The sequence below is a fragment of the Rhea americana genome, unplaced genomic scaffold, assembly GCF_003343005.1.
Source record: "Rhea americana isolate MKP2758 unplaced genomic scaffold, rheAme1 scaffold_12, whole genome shotgun sequence".
NCBI classification, from domain to species: domain Eukaryota; kingdom Metazoa; phylum Chordata; class Aves; order Rheiformes; family Rheidae; genus Rhea; species Rhea americana.
In genome coordinates, this window is record NW_028185261.1 from 4,915,321 (window position 1) to 4,930,307 (window position 14,987).

General features: G+C 36.9%; 1 protein-coding gene across 5 annotated transcripts in view; it reads right to left on the reverse strand.

The window, feature by feature from the left end:
• OSBPL6 (oxysterol binding protein like 6) overlaps nt 1-14,987 on the reverse strand; it is a 93,432-nt gene continuing 78,445 nt past the window's right edge. For all 5 annotated transcript variants that reach the window (XM_085322219.1, XM_085322210.1, XM_085322202.1 and 2 more), the window contains 13 exons: nt 14,366-14,496; nt 12,102-12,209; nt 11,157-11,291; nt 8,536-8,623; nt 8,041-8,294; nt 6,710-6,847; nt 6,288-6,351; nt 5,569-5,647; nt 4,149-4,293; nt 2,864-3,008; nt 1,745-1,871; nt 1,064-1,186; nt 1-317 (listed from right to left, as the gene is read on the reverse strand). In XM_085322219.1, coding sequence (XP_085178345.1) covers nt 209-317; nt 1,064-1,186; nt 1,745-1,871; nt 2,864-3,008; nt 4,149-4,293; nt 5,569-5,647; nt 6,288-6,351; nt 6,710-6,847; nt 8,041-8,294; nt 8,536-8,623; nt 11,157-11,291; nt 12,102-12,209; nt 14,366-14,496 — 1,646 coding nt within the window. In that variant the 3' untranslated portion in view covers nt 1-208. The remainder of the gene's footprint in view (nt 318-1,063; nt 1,187-1,744; nt 1,872-2,863; nt 3,009-4,148; nt 4,294-5,568; nt 5,648-6,287; nt 6,352-6,709; nt 6,848-8,040; nt 8,295-8,535; nt 8,624-11,156; nt 11,292-12,101; nt 12,210-14,365; nt 14,497-14,987) is intronic.

Sequence of the window (14,987 nt, forward strand, 5' to 3'; positions counted from 1 at the left end):
AACATGGCTGCTGCAAAATTAAAAAGATCCGGAAGTGGTCAGGGGCCTGGTCTAATGCACTTTCAAAAGTCCTTTATAAAGATGAATATAAATGCAAATGATAGATTTTCCGTAGACCCACAAACCACGCTTAGCTATAAGAAACATATTGTGCATAGTTATTTTTTTCTTCAGAGAGTGATATGTTTACTAGATCTACATTCTCAGTTTACCAGAGTATGGGGATTTCTACTTTACTAAAGCCAGGATCCTTCCGCAGTTCCCAGTAGGTGTCATTGGTAACCCAGGCTTCTCTTTGATTAGCATCTACAACTTTCCTGCAGGAAAAAACAAACAAAAAAAATCCCAAACAAACAAAACCCCAAAACACACAGAAACAAAAAACCAAAAAAATAAAAGAGAGAGAGCGAGCATGTGAGTGCAAGAGGTAGAAAGAAGTTCTGACCTTACATCTCTGCACTTTTACAGCGTGAAATCAAATTTCTTGTCTCTGATTTAAGCCCAACACAGAATCTGATTTCCTATTTAAAAGGACCCCAAGAACAATCAGGAGTTTAAAAATAAATATCAATCTCTGCTTTCATCAAAAGTGAAAGATCTAGAAAGTAGCCAAACTTGCAAACCTGCAGTCTGATCTGTGTAAGCAGGTCCTAATGCCAGATGAAGCCATTTCGGCCTTAACAGATTCTGGTTCTTCTATTCAGAGGATTGCCCAAGAGATCCAGCTTGCAGAATACAAATGTTATACCATTTATACTGTTTGTCTTCTCTGCACTTTGCTTATCTTCCACCAAAAAACTGCATCAAGCACTTGAACGTTTTCATTTTTCAGTTTTGGTTTCCCATGCTAAACATGAGGCTACTGACTATCATCCTATCTGTGATGATTAGGTATTAGAAATATATACGTACACACACACACACACACACACACACACACACACACACTTATAAAATTGTCTTTCATGTCTGAATAGACTAGGCTGGTGGTAATTCATGCAGTACTTTGTCCAGATGCTCTAGAGAAAACAAACAGAGGCTTATTACTGAAATGAAGACTCACTTAAAAAATTTGGGTACATATTCAATGCTGTTTTCTTCCATGTACCGCCTCCGACTTCTCTGGAGCTCCTCTATTCTTTGTTTCTCTATTGCTGCTGCTTCTACATTTCCTTCTTCCAGAAGCCTGTATGAATAACAGCACATCCTATAGTGATTATACARTGCCTAGAACAACTGATTTTCTAGCATCAGTTCCTCACAAAAGACAAGCAGAACCATGCTTGTTTGTGTTGTACCTACTTTAAGATCTGATCCTACCTTTTCAAAATAAGAAACCAGTCACAGGATTTTTGCCTGCCCAGTTACATGTACCTAACCCACAGCCTGCAGCACTTCCTTTAGCTTCTTCAACACACCCCCAATGGTTTTATGAATGAGTATAAAGAGGGAATTAACACTGCTTCCATTCAGAGCATGTTTGTTATTAGGAATCCTATCTCCTCTAAAAGATTTCCTACTCTGTTTGTAGCTCTACTATACCAACAGTGTGCTTTCTATGCTCATTTTTTTCAACCGGATAAAACAGAAATTTGACTACAGCACTGAATACCTTCTCTTCCAGCATAATCTTCTGATCCAAAATCTAGTTCAGCCTGTAGTGAAGACTTCAAAAAAGTTCAATACTCAGCCAAATTAAGCCTTAAAATCATCAGATATTAAAAGTATAAATGAGCATTCTTGCCTTTGATCTGGCCTGAATCGTGCATCTGTTGTAGGAAGAAGATCTTTCAGTACTGGATCTAATTCATTGAGCTCAATAGCAAACCTTGTGAAGCCATAATAACGTTCATAATTGGTTGGCATGGAGCCTGTATGAATATGCATGAGAAAGAAAAATGCTTTTTAAACTATTACTCTAAATATGCAACAAAGCCTCATATACTTATTAAATTATAACAGCAAAATACATTAGTATATTTTACTCTTTTCATGTACAATTAAAAAGCATCAAAAAGCTATTCTCTAGGTGGAACAACTTTCACTAAATATTAATTTCCACTACTTCTCTGCAGAGGTTGTAATTACATATTAATAGATTTAAAACTTTTATGATCTTCCTTTTTAAATAAAAATTACTGTTTTCAAGATTTTTGAGTTAAACAAAAAACTTTCTTCTTCCCAGAAAAGCGCACTTATAAAATGTCTGTATAAAAGCTAACCTTAGCTGATCTTTAATGCTAATTTTGGAATGTATGCTCACTCACAGACTGATTCAGCACTATCCTGAACCTTTAGCCCTAGTTTCAATCAGAGCAGAGTGGGTGCAAAACGGCAATTCCTGGATAATCACTGTGCATGTATCCAAGAGACTGCAGATACAAACCAACAGTAATTCAAACCTAAAGTCTCTGAGTTAGCAATAAGGAAGCTGACTTCAGCTCCTGAAGTCACCAGAGGTTCATCATCTCTGAAGACCAATCCATTGGGTTAATGAAGTATTAAAACAACAAACTCAGTCAACTAGCACCTCCTTTCTGTTGAACACAATTGAGTTACCCTTCGTGAAAAGAAAAGTCAGGCATGGACATCCAACTATTTTCTTAATTTTGTTTTTATAATGTCCCCAAGCCCCCAGTACATTTGATCAGGAGTCAGACTGAGATGTAGAAGACTATGCCTTGCAGGAATGCTTCTATTTACCATCATCGTAAACTCAGTGTAAATTCTTGTTTATTTGTCTAGCCAGGTACCTCCTCAGTAGTATTTTGTGTATTTAAAACGACAGCTAATACAGCTTTACATAGTTTACAGTTACACTAAAGCAGCCGCCATAGTTTAGCACTTACTACAAGCTTCTTACCTGGCCTCCATATACATTTGGCTGAAGGCGCAACCCCACAATAAAGGCCTTCATGCCACTTTCCAAAAAGGCGATGTACCACTTTCCCTTCTTGATCTATCACAACACCCTGGACCTCATTTACATTTGAATTCCAGTAGTTTACCTGCAATTTAACAAAGTAAAGAATTACTAGTTCACTGCTTCATACTGTGCATTATACCACCTCACTGTGTCATACACACACTGCGCATATGTTAGTTTGTGTCACTAACCGAAGCTTCCAAATTTTGTATCAAAATGGCTCATCTGGAATCAAGAGTACTAGAATTYAAAATTCAAATGATCCAAATATTAATTGCTTTAGCATCTGAGAAATATTGAATGATTCGATATGTGGTTTTGATATAAAGGAATTTAAACCCAAAAAATTACCAGCATATATAAGAACCATATTGTTCCTTCACCAAATCCCACACAGTTCAGCAGTAAAAGCAACACTTTGAATGTTGCAGAATCAGAGCCAGCTAAATCTCTTCTTCCTATATGAGAAAATACTGACTACACCTCTACACGTAAGGGAGTTCTTCGATGGTAAGACTTAAGACTTTCAGCCAGTTTTACTTAGTATTTGTTTTCCATTTCTCTTCTCTATTGTGCTTTTCTTAGACATGTATTTCTTATACCTTCAGCTACTGAACTGGTTGCCCACTTTCAGAACATCCATCAACTCATGACTTTCAGATATGCAGCAATGYACCACTGCTAACATTACAATGGTACTGATATATTTTGTTGCAAAATGAAAAAAAAAGTTTTTTTGGRGAAAATAATCAGTACTAACAGAGTTATAAAGTAATTTGTTCTTATATACGGTCCTTGTCTGCATATTAAAATAATGAAGAAAAGCAGCATTATCGAATCTAAAGTGATAAAAAATTCAGGGCCAAATTTTAATGCAGGTTGAAATGAAATGCACAGAAGTCCATACAGTGACTTATTCTCACTGTGATATCAAAGAAGAAATGTTGATTATTTTATTTTTAACCTAAAATAACAAAAATAAAGCACAAAACTACACAGAAATGTAACAAATGAATATAAAATAGACTGGTTCAATGGAATAGACATGCTACTTACAGCAGCACTCTCAATTGACGATTTTCGTAGGGATTTGTTGTTTCTCAAAAACAGTGTTGGTAAGACAAAATAAGGAATGTGAATTTCAGGAATACTGAAGGAACAGCTAAAAGTAAAATTGTGCACTTTTGTGAGTATATTACAAGTATTAGAATTCATAAGTTACCTTGACAAACGTGAGCTTACAAATACAAACACTGCTTTTTGTGTTTCTGATGGTTATTTCTCCATAATGCTCTATCCACCTCCTTCCACTAAGGATGTTATGTATGCAGGTAGTGACTTTGTTCCAGACATAGTAATCTCCATACCTAAGAACAGATCAACAAGTAATTGGCAATGTAAGTAAGAGTAAAATATAGCTCCTTTAGCATATATAGAAGATCATATTCCTCAAAAACCTCGAAACAACAGCTTGTTTTATTAAAGGCTTAGCTTCTGGGCACATCACTAGTCCTCTACAGGGAAACTCACTCCATTGCAGAAAGCTAAGGAATGCTGCTATAAGCCACAAAAGCAAAACGCTGGGAAGCACTGAAGCCCTGTGGGGAATATTCATTGTCCTCAGAGCATTAACTGCTCCRGCCACAATTTCAGTGTGACTGAACAGACACACAGATCAACATACCCTARAAGCACAGGCTGGATTGAGGCTATCGGCAGACAATGCAAGCAGAACTACATACATATGGAAAGGACAGAACGGAAGGGAAGCAGGAAGGCAGAGCTCACTGAGACACCATCCTTTTTTCTCTGTATCAATGACCCAGAGTCAGAGCATCTCCACTGTCAGGCAACGGAACAGAGCGAGGGCATCACACTGTGCTCGCTCTGCTGTAGAAYTGTGCAGCAAACAGGGGAACAGAAGGCAAAGCTGCTTCTGACTGCAATTTTATGAGATGGATGAAGGGACGAAGTCCCTGAGGATGCTGTACTGTCAAAGGCAGAAAGAAAATTTGGCTGCCATTTACAGTATTTCTGCAGATATAATAGTGCAAAAGCAGCATATACATTTAAATACCCTCTCTGAATTTACACCATGTTTTATCTGTGGTGAAACTCCTTCCTCTCACTACTCTGGCAGTATCTGAAGGAAATGTTTTGGCTTGTGTAGAACGTACAGCATTCTGGAAAATGCCCTTGCATTATTACTACTGGTTCTTCTTGAGTCACCATTAACAATACAGGGCAACAATAGGGCTTATTAACAAATAAGCCCTAGTAAGGGCAGTACTAGCTGGGGACACTTCTGTACTTCACCATGTTCTTCTAAGTAGTTGATTATTATAGTATACAGAAATGGTGTTCTCCTCCTCAAACAGTTCTCTTTCCCTCAGTCTTCCAGTTTCCAGAGAGTCCATACATTTCTACTCCAAGGACCCAGACGGATCTTCAGGCTCCAGCAATGCCTCAGTAACCCAGCCTGCACTGTCAGGAGAGATGCGAGCTAGGCACTAACAGCCTCACCAGTACTCTTCATGTGATATCTGTATTCACTTCACCCAATCCAATCACAAGGCAGGGCATACTATTAGATTACAGCAAAGACCAAAAACTAAACAAAAGGAAAYGAGATAGTAGCTTACTTCGGAAGAGTTGCATTCAATGTTCCAACCGGCAGAATTTCCATTGATTTTCCCCAGAATTTGTTTTTCCATCTGATATCTGAATACAGTAGTGAAAGACTTACAAAATTGAAAATACCAAAATCTTTCACTTGCAATGAACTGTAGCATATGAGATGATCTATGATAGACCACCTAGCTCAGAACAGGAAAACATAATCTTCCTTATGAAAATAAATATATATATATATAATGGAAATTGGCATTAGGTCAGAAAAACTAAATAAATTTTTATTTTCTCATAGAAGTTGCTCCATGCTACATTATTGTCAAATCTTGCATGAAAATGTTCAGTATAAATTAAATGCATATGCCACTACAGTCAAGGCAAGAAACAGCTCCTTGTTGAACTGTGAAAAAAAAACAAAACAGAAAAGAACCCCCACCCCAAACTAGTTGTGTTTAAGAGAAATAACGATTTACTTGGTAAAACACTTTTAAGCAGAAAATATATATAAACAGAACTACAAGTGACAAGGAAAGCTGTAACATGTCTGCTCTCTCATAAGAATGAAAATGTCGAGTGAAGTAATTCAATTCATCAGYTTCCAATATGCAACTACAATAATAAATATAAAAATTTTGTGCAAGTTCCAAATGCAAAGCTAAATCTGTAGGATAGACAAAGTTTTTACTTGCTAATTAAGTAGTTTTTCTGCTTTTGAATTAAAAACGTGTACCTTGCCAAAATACAAAGTTCTTCGATTCACAGTGACAGGCAGAAATGGGAGGATGGTGGCTAACCTGAAAAACAGTTGGGATGAATTAAAAGCAGTTAATTTTCATTTCTAAGACATTGCAACTGTTACTGCAAGTTAAAAATACCAAATAGCCCATGCAATTTATAAGTTTATGTTACTAGGAAAACCAATGTAACTTAAACTTCCTTTTTTACATTACGTCCTTAAAATGTCTTTACTACTGAAGCGATTACTATAAAAACATACACCTTCTAGCATTTAACGAGGTTCACTTGTGCTAACAAGCTTTCTTTATTATTAAAAAAACACAGCATTTTAACTACAAAGAAAAATTAAGGTTACTCTGTTGAACAAAGGAACCAAAATCTAAACTGAAGTGTCTATCTAGGAACAGGCTTTACCTGCTCTGAGAAAAATCGAAATCCTTTGTCTTCTCTAATGCACTCATAAGTTTCACCAAGCACTGGGTTAAATGGCTTGCTTCCTGCTCTGAAGTATGTAGAGGCATAGCCTGATGCTGCAAAAGCAGCTATGAGAACCTGTTAAAATAGAGACAAGAATGCAAGACGAAGTAAGAAATAGCTGGAGATTCTTGCATATACACCATCATTATGTGCTATCATACATTTAGCAGTGAAATTTGCATTAATGAAGCCTGCCTTGGAGTGAAACCAAATATCCCAGGCAAAACCAGTACACACTGCATTTCTTCTGTTAATGTCATTTGTACTTCTTCATGGCTTCTGTCAGTCTCTTCTAACATTTTTTCCAAAATAACAATTTTAGAAAGATACTGCTGCTCCAATTTTGATCAAGCTTTTCATGAACAACCAAGTTTCATCTCTATTGAGAGCTACCTGTTGTCCCTGMTCCTTGCAAATAAATATATGACAATTTTTAATGACAAGATTACATACTATTTTCCTCTGAGATCTCTGTTTTATTCAGCAGTAAACATAAACAGCTCTCACTTAGTATATTCTTAATGCAAAGTTACGTCAGGTCTTCTGTGTGTGCTGCCCTTGTCTCAGTCACCTTTTATCTACATGTAAAGCCCAAATTCAGCAATCTCTGAACCAGACCGTGGGAGTAATAAACTGAGTGTTACGCCACTTGCATTCAGATTGCAGCTCCATTTAGTAGAGCTCAGAACAATCAGGAGCAGTGGAAAAAAAGAAGCGTCCACTACTTCTGTATGCTTACTTCAGATGATAGCAAAGTCCTGATTTTTCGGAGAACAGAGCAGAAGTGGGTAAAATATGCAAAGCACAACTACCATTGATGTTTTGGGTATTCAGCACTTCTATCAGTAAGTCCCACACACTTCAGTTTAGGCATACAATTTATACTTTTAGACTACCCATTAAAAGTTTWTCTTATATCACCTGCCCAGTTTTGCAGAAGATCTCTGTAGCATATACAGGGTTAGAATCCAGGTTTGCAAGGACATTCTCAGTTGCACCAATGCTTTTTCCTGCCTACCTACTCAGCCCTAGAGAGCATGATTAGTCTTCACATCAATGAATCATAATTGCAGTACTTGGTTTGAGGTAAAGAAAAGCCCCTCAGCTTTGTCCAGATCAAACCTAGCATCTGTGATTGTACAAAGAACTGATATAACCCTGCAAGGGGGTCTGCTGCTTGTGAACGGGAAGAGCGAGAGAGCACAGACCTGCAAGCAACAGCTCCTCTTCTATCATATACCTAAGAAGTGCTATGCTACGCTTATTACCATGCGTTCATAGGGATCATCAGTTTCAGCAGCCTTGTCCAACAGTTCACTGTATTCCAGCTCTTCACAGAGATGTTGCAAAGTATTCAGAGGTTCGTTTAGCTCAACTGGCATGGACACTTTGGAAAGATCTTTGCCAATGTTATTTCTCAAAATATTCCACAGATTGATGTTACTAGTGTCAGGGCTGGGAGCTGGGAGACAAGTTCGTCGTCCGTTCCTGAATGCACCTCCTGTTAGCTCACCATTAAGAACTGTGAAGGGAAAAAACTTATTGTAAGAAAGCACTAAAAAGAGAGAGAGAGAGACAGAGAGACAGACAGACAGAGACAGAGACAGACAGAGAGAGACTTATTCATGGAACCAAATTCACCACCAGAACAAGCAACTCAATTTCACTGATTTCAGCTTAGTTGGTTTGTGTAGACATGCAGTAAAACTGGTACATGAACAAAACCAACATAATTTCCCGAAGTTTAAAACATAGCATTATACTTTGCCGAGAAATGCTGTCTGCAACACTGGTGTTGTCCTCGGATATATTATCACTCACATCACTAATGTAAGATTCATCATCAGAAGCCTAAAACATAAACAAAAGAAATATCACTTAACTCAAATATATACAATTACCCTGACAAATTAGGCAAAAATAATTACTTGGAAAATAAATATTCAAAGAAATAATTTCTAGCTTATTAGAGTTTTTAACTAAATCAACTGGATGTTTCAATCAGCCCATACTGCCAACACATCAACAATGTCAAGATAAATGCTATGCTCCCTATATGTTTCTGAATTCCTTATTGAAGCCAAATACGGAGATTAAATTCACATAAAGTGCGACTTCAAATGAGATCAGGGATGAACAGAAAGAACAACAGCATAACACACTGGGGATGGAAGGTGAGAAAGGATGCTCAGCAGACTTGGGCTCTTTATATGGAGCAAAACATTAAAATGCAACCCGTGTTTCAGCAAATCTGAGTTCTTCTGAAGAGCCAGGGAAACAATACAAGCAAGTTGAGAGCAGCACTTTGGAAAATGAAGTGTACTCTTCAATGATCTATATGAAAGAGGATGTCCAAAAAGAATTGCTGGTATCCGCAAATACTGTTTTGATTAGATTATTCATCTCTACTAAAGAATCTGCTTAAATGTTCTCTGCTTGTAATAATAAAATGCCTAATTTTTTCTTCCATGTTTCTGTAAGATTACTTTTAAGTGTTTCTATTTATTCTACAAAATTGGGATTTTAAGAGCATCAACAGAGCACCGATAAAGAATCCTAAGGGTAAAAAAATAAATAAAAAGATTTTAAAGCTTCACTAGTGCTGTGGTCTACCACAAGACTACTGCTGTTTCTCTAAAAGCAGTGTGTCAACATATCATCTCTTTGACCAGGAGAACTCATGTGCAAAAACACTATGGCCAAGGCCATAGTTCTTCCTCTGAAGGAGTGGATAGTTATGTTAGTGATTCTGACGGGTTATATATGTTATATACATCGTTACCTCTATATTCTGGTTTGTCTATGTCAGCATGGAAAAGTAAGAAGTGTTTATAGGGTGTAAATAAAATGTAAACTTTGTACAATCACCTGAAAATTGTATAGGACTTAAGACAACATTCTGTAGGTAAGTATTGTGCAGTATTTTGAAAGCAGTATTTCTGGAAAAGTATTTTTGTTTAAAAAAAGCTTAAAAAATAGAAGATAAAAATGTGGGCTCTCCATAATCTAGCAGGACTGAGGATATTCACATTTTATTTGCTTGTTTATTTTTGAAAGGATACTTTTACTGTCAACTGCAGTCAGCCTTAGATGTAACTCTTAAGCATCCTGTATCTTCTCAGTATTGCTGCCTTCTCTGTGCTGTTAAGTCAAAGGCTCCTCTGACGTAAAGTTCTGACTGAGGCTGAAATTGAAGCTGAGGCTGTCAGCTTCAAGTAGACACTCTAAGGCCTTATTTGCCAGACAACAGGCAACAGCACTCTTCATTTAATATAAATGAATTCAACACTGTATTTGATTTCCATTTCAAGGCAGCAGCTATGGAAACCTCTACTTTGGGGAGCTTGCTTTCTGAATTCGTCTACAATCCTCAGAATCCAGTTCAGTCAGCAATTTGCAAGAGAAAACTGGATATTCAGAACAAAAAATGCTACCATTTGTTGCCGAACAACTCACACTGGACTGTGACAATTTAAAAATAGGATGTTGATCCTTCATGCCAAACCACTGCTTGTTTTTACTTTGTAAGGTTAGGAAAATAAATCCGGAGAAAGTGCAAAGCTATAAAATCTTGACAGATCTTTATCAGCCAGCAAGGTAAATAGATCCATGTCCCTAATGAGGGTGGAAGCAAACTGTAATAGCAAATGTTCTGGAGACAATAATCATGTTATTTGGAAAAGATAAGTGATTTAGTTCAGCAATTCTGTAAACAGCTCTCTTAAATGGCTATAATTAATCATGAATGATTATCCAAGCCTCCAATGAGGGAATCTGAAAAAAAAATATGTAGTGTGAACAACAGAAAAAAAAAACAATACAGCAATCTTCACTTGTCTGGTACGTAACTCTAATGGGATTCTGAAATGCCATTTAAGATAACTCAGGAAAGCTCAGGAAAGCTATGGAGAGCAACATGATTCTGTGGCCAGAACGGTAGCTACCTTCCTCAATTTTGATCTTGAATGAGCTGAATTTTTAGGCTGCTGTCTACTTCTCTGGTTACAGAGAACAACTCTACGTGTATATCAGAGCAATTTTTTTTATTAAGTAATTTTAGAACTAAATTAGCTAATCACATAGTCAGATATAAATGCTCCTGTTTCTGTTAGCCTTATYTGAAACTGCCATAACCTAGCAAGGACCCATACTGAACATAGGTTACTGACGCACAGCACTTTCCGTTTTACACGTCTGGAGATGTTCCATCTGTGGAGATGGAACATCTGCACCCTACTATGAGGGAGTGTGGGGTTAATTTATCTACACCTTATGCATTCTAATACCTTTTTTTTTCTAGATAGCATAAAAAAGCACATTCACCAGTAGTAGTGATATCTAATTCTATCCGAGAGCAAAATCAGAGCACGCTGTCACAGCCTACCTCATTTTCTGATGAGCTGGCAGACAAGAGCACTTCCTGCGCGTCAAAGAACTCTGAAACAGATTCAGACATTGAGAGYCTGCTCTCATTAGAAACTTGCTGGGACAACGAACTGACATGAATTTGTTCACCCGTCTGTAAATAAAATATAGAAAAATAGAAGTATTATTCTAGTGTAAAAGAAATGTGCATAAAAGGTAAGTGGTAAATCACTTGAATAGTTTTTCTATGCCAAATATAAGCATAGATAGTAATAACAGTCTTTTTGTAGGGCTTTGTGTGTACATAACAGATGAGACTTGGACAATTACCAAAAAAAGCACATTTTGAGCAGTGAGCTATGGATCTCTTCATCTGAGGTCTGCTTAGCATCAACTGCTAATCCTCTAATCATAGATCTAGTTCCGTATCAAGAGGAATGAATTTGTGAACAGTAGCTGGATTGTGCCAGACAACTTCAACCATGAAATTCAGATGAAAAGACACTTGGTCACATCTGACATCACTGGAACCAGCTTTGATACTCCCAGAATTCAATTATAAAGCCTTGTAACGCCAGGGACTTATTTTAAATTACTTTGAAAATTAATGTACTTTTTAACTGGTGTATCATCAAATGTTTGAAATGTTTGAATATTCAGGACAATGGCTATAACACACATGTTTTTACTCCATGTTTGTAGTCTACCTATTTCAATTATGCCATTAATACTGAATGAATACTACTACTGGGAATAAACTCTCCATGCAGGAGAAAAGCAGGAAGAGAAAGATACTTGTGCCTTGTATACAGACATAGCACAATTTGGGAACCCTTGTCTTTGCTGTTAAATTCTTATTCTAATAATTTGAAAGAATTAGGAATTTGCCAGGAGTGTTTCAGATACTACTGAGAATTAGCAAGGTTTGATTGTACTCTAATTCCAAAAAAGATCAAACTCTTACCTCATCAGGACTAGGGATAATATTTACACTGACAACCTGATCACAAATAACAGATTCTGAATGTATTCTGTTCAAGCGACTCCTTAGTTCAGCATTCTGGTTGAGAGCCTTAAAATAAAAATTGCACATTTATTAAAAAGCAAACATTAAGCTGAAAAAAAAAATTGTCTGAACTCACTCTTCACAGAAATTTAGTTAGAAATCACAGATCTTCCCTTTTCCATTTTAGAGAAATATCCATTTTGAAATCTTCTCTAATCAGTAGTACATGATTTATACTTTTGGTTGGTTGGTTTTCAGGGATTTTCAGGAGTCAGGGAAGCTGATATGCTTCCACAGTGGCAGGCTACCCTAATTCTTCAGATAGCTCTTAGTCAGAAATACCAGTGGGTTATAATATTATGGAAATGGGGAATGAATGCAGGCAGAAAGAATGAAACTGTACAACATGAAATACCCTCAAAACACCCCAAAAGGCAATGTTTAGCCTACAATTATACCAAGATTATCACACTTAGAGTAAGGAAAAGGACACTACTTGCTTTCCAGCAAAAAACCCATAATCATTAGGATCACTGGGCACTTACCTCTCCAGATCATGTCATGTATTTACACGTGTGTGTTCATTTCAAACTACAGATCCACTAGACATTCACAAAATATACTGACATCCATAGATTTCAACTGGTACCTGATCTTTGCTATTTTTTCTCCTCTTTTAAAGCCCAATCTATGCAATGTATTTGGGTGCGTGCAGACATATTGTCTATTATGCAGAAACACATGTGTAAGATTGGTGAAGTTCAGAAGAACACGGTATGTTACATAGCTAGAACATGAACTGCTAGTTGTTTTAAATCTAACATATCCCCACCACCGGGGCTATAGAGTAAGCAATAGAAAGACATACTTTTTTTAKGAACAAATGATTGTTATAATAAGGTATATCCCCTTTCCCCCAGTGCACATTCAGGAATTGATTGCATGATTGTACTAAAACAAAGTAGGACCAAAGTAAAATAGGTTAGATCAAACTGTTTAAAAGATGCCACTTTACTTTGCTCTAAAATGGYCTAGGCATGTTCATAGCCATGAATCAGGAAGGGAAAGTGAGCACTAACAACAGACAGGCAGTAATTTCTTAAACTGCTCAAACCTGGCCATGAGACTGGTCACAGCCAGCCATCTGATCCTATTTCCGCTAAATTTAGTCTATCTGACCAAACTTCCATTTCTCCATTGAGACTATGAACAAATGTGTGATAGTGTGACAGTGACTTTTATATTGACGTCTGGAGGCCAGAAATGAGTAGAACGCATGATTACCTATTTTATACAAGTTGGTAATAACAGTCTCCACYGGTCTTCATGTGGAAACCAGGTTGGGAACTACTCCATAGCTCTTGTTCCATACCCCTTACTACCGTATGCAGTAATCAACCCGCACAGCATCCCTATTCACCAATGTCTATAAAAACTTTGTAGCTCAATTTTAATTGCACCCCCCCAACRCAATAAAAATAATAATTTACAAAATTATATACACATTTGGGTAGATTTCTGTCTTCCTTTAAACCTATGTACTCATTTCTTACAGATGCAGTGCTCCATACCAATCCTTCAGAGTGAAAGTTCTCATTTTTTCTTTACAATGAATTCAATAATTGGAGTTATTTTGCAGCCTGAGGATATATCCCATGGAGTGGTCTAGAGCAGCATTCTACATGTGCATAAAGGCACTGTTGATRAATCTCTTCTTTCTCACTTAATCTAATGATAATTTTTCCTTTAGCATAAGTAGGAGAGACTCTGACCAATGTAACAGGTGTGCTTTTGAAAATGGAATTTAGCCATGACAACCCTGTAACCTATGGATCGTTTTGCTGCTGCAGATGTGAATATGTAAAACAAATCTGAAAATACTCATTTAAAGTTTAAAACTTCATTAAAAAAAATGAGAAGAACTCCTTGACTGTGCTTGAAATAGCTCCAAGAAAGGTTGTATAAAAATATTCCATACTTTCGCTTTACCTTGGAAAACTGTAACAAATATATGCTTACACAAACGATACCCTTCACCTCTGCAAACACTGAAGTTAGAYACATGCTCTTGTATCCATAATGAAACATACATCAGGGTAGTTCTGTTTGCAGAATTTGGCTTTATTCACTTTTCCACATCAGGAAATGGCCAAAATATAAAAGGAACTGCATCTGGCAACCTAGGCAGTTCCAGATGTGCTGAAATCAAAGCAAGATCATACCTGAGAGAGGGACTGTCGGAGGTGTGCTATTTGTGCATTGTGGCCTGTAAGATCTTGTTCTGAAACAATCTGCTTAAGCTTCTCCTTCTCTATAGCTATGCTGTTAAAGGCAGACTTCAGAAGAGAATGCACTAGGCAAAAAGAAAAAGTATTTTCTCAGTTAGAGGACTGCAGAATTACATCTATTGCAATATTCGGGCACTGAGGGYGAGATTTCCACCCTGCAATTACAGAAATTTGAAACTAAAATCTGAACTTCAGGTAATTTRTGCCCAAATCCAGTACATACATGTACTGCTTGAGTTTGCAATGTGCATGCTCAGTGTTTGCATGCACTGAGCATATGGAAAGGTACGTATGTGGAAAACTTGTGTTCAATGCTATCTTTTGCCTTATAGATCAAATTCATTTGTTGTTTTTTTTCTCTGCAAACAGAGTAATAAACATCAGTTTTTCTAAGACTGAATATCGCAGTAAAAGAGGGGATTACTTTGATCTTTAAACAGGCTTCATGGTGATTGTTAAGAAATAGGTGAGCGGTATGTTTTTCCCATATTACGTAACAGATAACAAACTGATAACACTTAAAATAGCATTTCTCAGTCTATAGGACTATACATTC